This window comes from Chiloscyllium plagiosum, chromosome 48, assembly GCF_004010195.1.
Source record: "Chiloscyllium plagiosum isolate BGI_BamShark_2017 chromosome 48, ASM401019v2, whole genome shotgun sequence".
Lineage (NCBI taxonomy): Eukaryota > Metazoa > Chordata > Chondrichthyes > Orectolobiformes > Hemiscylliidae > Chiloscyllium > Chiloscyllium plagiosum.
In genome coordinates, this window is record NC_057757.1 from 2,776,179 (window position 1) to 2,781,459 (window position 5,281).

At 52.0% G+C, this 5,281-nt stretch overlaps 1 protein-coding gene across 1 annotated transcript in view; it reads left to right on the plus strand.

Annotated features, from left to right (window-relative positions):
* LOC122544382 (transcription initiation factor TFIID subunit 6-like) overlaps window positions 1-5,281 on the plus strand; it is a 10,092-nt gene that overhangs the window by 1,248 nt on the left and 3,563 nt on the right. Inside the window, exons 2-3 of the mRNA XM_043683626.1 lie at window positions 1,035-1,211; window positions 3,860-3,946. Of these exons, the coding sequence (XP_043539561.1) occupies window positions 1,056-1,211; window positions 3,860-3,946 (243 nt within the window). The 5' untranslated portion in view covers window positions 1,035-1,055. The remainder of the gene's footprint in view (window positions 1-1,034; window positions 1,212-3,859; window positions 3,947-5,281) is intronic.

Genomic DNA, 5,281 nt, shown 5'->3' on the forward strand with positions numbered 1-5,281 from the left:
CCCCCCCCCCCAGCTGAGATCCTCCTCCACCCAGCTCTCCCTCCTCGAGCAGTATAATAAAAAAAAGCCGAATGCTGTGCACTCCGGAAATCGGAAAACACAAACAGAAATTGCTGGAGAACCTCGGCAGAGTCTGCCAGTGGTTGCAGAGAGTGAAACCGAGTTAACATCTTTTCCTTCTTTCTCCATTCCACTCCCAAGCTAATTATCCCTCATGTCAAGGGAGAGGGGGGTCTGGGGAGGGTGACGTGGAGGTAACCGTGAATTAATAGACTCCTTTCCTATCAGCATCCCTGGGAGGGGACACGTGTTGTCGAATCTTTGGCCGTTTTATGTATGGGGAGTTTTGTATCTGTAATCCTTGCAGCAGGCGTTGGTGGATGCTGGAGTTATATCTCCCCTTCTTAGGGGAAGAATCGAGTGCTTGTTTAAAGATAGAAGACGGGATTGAAAAGAATTTCTTCTGAGCGTTGCGTTTCTTATTGTCACAAAAACCCGACAGGGAAGGAAATCTGCTGCCCTTACCCAGTCTGGCCTACACGTGACTCCAGACACACAGCACTGTGGCTGACTCCTAACTGAAATGGTCTAGCAAGCCGCTCAGTTGAAGGGGGTGAGGGGATAAATGCTGGCCTTGCTACCAACGCCCACTTCCCGTGTATGAATAAAGAATTGTCTGGTTTTGTGCTACCTCCTGGACTGTACGAAGGCACTGGCTCCAAGTGAAATACTGCGGGCGCTGGGAATGAGAAGCGACCAGCAGGTCAGGCAGCCCCGGTGGAGCGAGGAGGGGGACTGGCAAATGTTTGCCTTCCCCCAGAAACGTTTCACCCTGCTTTGCGGAGGGCTGGCTGATCGTTTCGGGCCGAGCATGCGCCAAAATGCCGGTTCTGTCCGAGCCGTAGTATCAGCTCCGGTTCTTTGGGAGCGGGAATGGTTCTCGCCCCGTGAGCGCCGCATGGTGCGGATGTGTTGGTGGCCCTGAAGAGCGCCTTGATTCATTGTCTTTCCCCCCCCCCCTCTGTCTGCTGTAGGGTGGATGATGGGAGGTGAGCATGGCCAATGAGAAGAAACTGAAGATTAGCAACACGCTGCTTCCCACCGAGTCGATGAAAGTGATCGCCGAATCCATAGGAATCTCCCAGCTTTCGGAGGAAACTTGCCAAAGCTTGACTGAGGAGGTCAGCTACAGGATCAAAGAGCTGGCCCAGGTGAGCTTCCCTCTGTTTTAAGCGCATTTCTGTCTCACTACCCTGTGTTTGCGAGCGTGCATGCGCCGTGCTTGTGTGCTTGCCCCGTGTTTGTGCACGTGTGTTTTTTTGCAGTGTTTTAGTCAGCTGTCGCATCACAGAGAAGAGACCCTTTGAGTCTCCATCCCACTATCTACACTAGTCCCACTTCCTCATGAGGGGCTCCTGCCTGAGACGTCGATCCTCCTGCTCCTCAGATGCTGACCTGCTGTATTTTTCCAGCACCACTCTAATCTTGATTCTGATCTCCAGCAGTCCTCACTTTCGCCAAAGCCTTGAATGTTGTCTTACCCCCAGTGCTCATCCCGTTGCAAGCCTAATCCCTGATGAAGGGCTTATGCCCGAGACGTCGATCCTCCTGCGCCTCAGATGCTGCCTGACCGGCTGTGCTTTTCCAGCACCACACTCTCGACCCCTCCCATTGCAGTAAAACTTTGTTTTTATTAGCACCTTTTGAACAGGCACCCTTGAAACACTGGCAAAAATCATACACCTCTTGTTTCATGAAGTTCGCTGTATTATTCAATCCAATTATTACACGTTTTAAAATTAATCTATCTTGCTGTAAATGTCCTCATTCAATCAAGCGACCACTCAAGTTGATTTAATTTCGAGTCACTTTCTCCTCAAATGCCACCATCTCTGAGTAGTCAGGCGAGGGTGAGAGTTAGAAGGCTCTCTGTCAGTAGGTTTTATTTAAGGTGAAGTTGCATTCTTATTTAAGAGATCTATGCTGTAAACAAAGTGTAACAGTGATGTGCACACCCCCTGCATTATGTTTCTGTTAGTTAGTGAGTGTTTTTACACGTGGACTCTTGGTTATCCACTCCCGGTCCCATAGTTACTGGATAATAAAAAATCCGCTGCAGTTTTATTTCAAACTGTTGTGAGGTTTCCTGTCTCAACTACCCTTCAGGGCAGTGCGCTCCAGACCCCTGCTACCCTCTGGGTGAGAAAGGTTATCCTGAAATCCCCTGAAAACCACCTGTCTTTCACTGTAAGTCCTGCCTCTGTCTTGTGTGGGTGTATATGTACCATCCTGCACTTGTCTGGTTGTGCGGGATCGAGAGTGTGGCGCTGGAAAAGCACAGCAAATCAGGCAGCAACGGAGGAGCAGGAGAATCGCTGTTTCGTGCATAAGCCTTTCCTGATGAAGGGTCGACGTAACAAGGAATACGAGCGTCTCTTACCTCAAAGGAGCCAGAACTTGCATTTGCACAGCGCCTGTAATAACATAGTGAAACGCTCGAAGGAGCAGAATTGGACTAAATTTGACTTTGCCCACTTAAGGACGAGGAGCACTGGAGGCGTGATGCTGTTAGAGGCAGAATGATAGGAATCGAGAGGCCAGAATAGGTGGAGTTTGGTCATCACTGAGGGCTGTGGGAGGTCACATAGAAAGGGAGAGTCCAAGCCCTTGGTGTATGTGCGTGAGCGTTAAACTGTTGGTGATGACAGGCTTTCTCCATCAGTCGTTGACCTGCTGCAGTCCTGTGTGCTATAGGGACACCCACTCAGCGCCGTTAGCGAGGGAGTTCCTGGATTCTGACTCACTGACGCTGAAGCAACGTCGGATACGTTTCCAAGTCGGGATGGTGAGGGGGCTCGGAGGGGAACTTGCAGGGGGCTGGTGTCCCTGTGTATCTGCTGCCCTCCTCTCTCTCTCTATGTGCTAGAGGTCCCAGGTTTGGAAAGCTGCAGTCAGAGGAGCCTTATTGAATTTCAGCAGGTGCACCTTGGAGCTAAGGAGCCGAGGGCACAGCCTGAGAATAATGAACGGAGAGAAGGAGAAACATCTTCAGCCAGAGAGTGGGGAATCGATGCAATTCCCTGCCACTGAAGGCTGTGGAAGCCAGGTCACTGGGTATATTTAAGACGGAGATAGATAGGTTTCTGGGTATCAAGGGGTTTGAGGGTTATGGGAGAATGGGGTTGAGAAACGTATCAACTATGATTGAATGGCGGGGCAGACTCGATGGGCTGAATGGCCTAGTTTCTGCTCCTACGTCTTGTAGATGGCCTGCAGTGCCGCTGCTGAGTGTTGGTGAATGTTAAAGCTGGTCGATGGGGGCTGAATCCAGCGTCTGAGTTAACTTGCCTTTCACACGTTCTGTCATTCCAGTTTCAGACGGGCCTTACCAGGGAGCTGGACGTGGCCCGTCTGGCTAAAGGGATTGAGGGGTACGCAGAGAAAGTGGGAGTGGGATACTGAGGTTGCATGGTCAGCCATGTTTGTGTTGCATGGTGGGGCAGGCTGGAAGGGCTGAATGGCCTACTCCTGCATCCGTTTTCAATGTTAACTCTGTACCGGAGGTGGGGGGGGGGCTAATGGGAGGATAGGAAAATCTCGTGTGGTGCTGGAAAAGCACAGCAGGTCAGGCAGCATCCGAGGAGCAGGAGGATCGACGTTTCGGCCATAAGCCCTTCCCTGACGAAGCTCCTGTTCCTCGGATGCTGCCTGGCCTGCTGTGCTTTTCCAGCACCACACTCTTGACTCTGATCTCCAGCACCTCACTTACTCCCGATGGGATAACCAGCACTGGGGAGTCCTCATGGCCCGGTTAAAGGGGCCTTTTTATCGAATGTGGTTTTTGTGTCTCCCCACTCAGGATGCCCTGAAGTACATGTACCATGGCAAACGGAAGAAGCTAACGACGGTGGACATCGACTGTGCTCTGAAGCTGAAAAATGTGGAGGTTTGCCAATCCCCTACATCCCTTCCCACTGCTTAACCACCCCCCTCACCCCAAACTAAGGAGAAACGATTTACCCAGGTATTAGGGCCTTTGATCTCAGAGTGTAGCTGGGGACAGGGTGGGATGGTGAGGCTGATGCTCATCATCGCGTTAATGCCTTGGCGACCGAGGGTGCAAATGCTGCTGGAGGGATTTAAACAAACGCAACAGAATCTCACATTAAAACCTCACCAAGGTGATCCCGGCCATCACCGATTGCTAGTAAAAAGCAGCACCCCTTCCCCCCCCCCCCCCCCCCCCCCTCCCCTGCAGATCTCCTTTTGGGGGTGGGGGGGGGAAACCTGCCATCTTTATCCAGTCTGCCTTCCATGGGGCTCCACGCTGACCCAAAGCAGCCCAGGCACGCCACTCCGTGGATACTGACAAATACTGGCCATATCAGCACTCCCCAGGTAGAAAATAGGATGAAGATCCACGGTGAGAGGCTTCAGTCTCAGGCTGTGAAGGAGGCTGTCTAATTCCTCCGGCCTGCCTCAGGGTTTGGAGAGAGCTAGGCCTTGACCTTTCTTTTCCTTGTCACGAGTACGGGGCGGCATGGCGGCTCAGTGGTTAGCGCTGCTGACTCACAGCGCCAGGGACGCGGGTTCAATCCCACCCTCGGGTGACTGGCTGCATGGATTCTCCAGTGTCTGCGTGGGTTTCCTCCAGATACTCCGGTTTCCTCCCACAGTCCAAACATGTCCAAGTTAGGGTGGATTGGCCGTGCTAAGTGTCCCATAGTGTCCAGGGATGTGCAGGTTAGTGTGAATTGGCCGTGCTAAATTGTCCCATAGTGCCCAGGGATGTGCAGGTTAGTGTGAATTGGCCGTGCTAAATTGTCCCATAGTGCCCAGGGATGTGCAGGTTAGTGTGAATTGGCCGTGCTAAATTGTCCCATAGTGCCCAGGGATGTGCAGGTTAGTGTGAATTGGCCGTGCTAAATTGTCCCATAGTGCCCAGGGATGTGCAGGTTAGTGTGAATTGGCCGTGCTAAATTGTCCCATAGTGCCCAGGGATGTGCAGGTTAGTGTGAATTGGCCGTGCTAAATTGTCCCATAGTGCCCAGGGATGTGCAGGTTAGTGTGAATTGGCCGTGCTAAATTGTCCCATAGTGCCCAGGGATGTGCAGGTTAGTGTGAATTGGCCGTGCTAAATTGTCCCATAGTGCCCAGGGATGTGCAGGTTAGTGTGAATTGGCCGTGCTAAATTGTCCCATAGTGTCCAGGGATGTGCAGGTTAGTGTGAATTGGCCGTGCTAAATTGTCCCATAGTGTCCAGGGATGTGCAGGTTAGTGT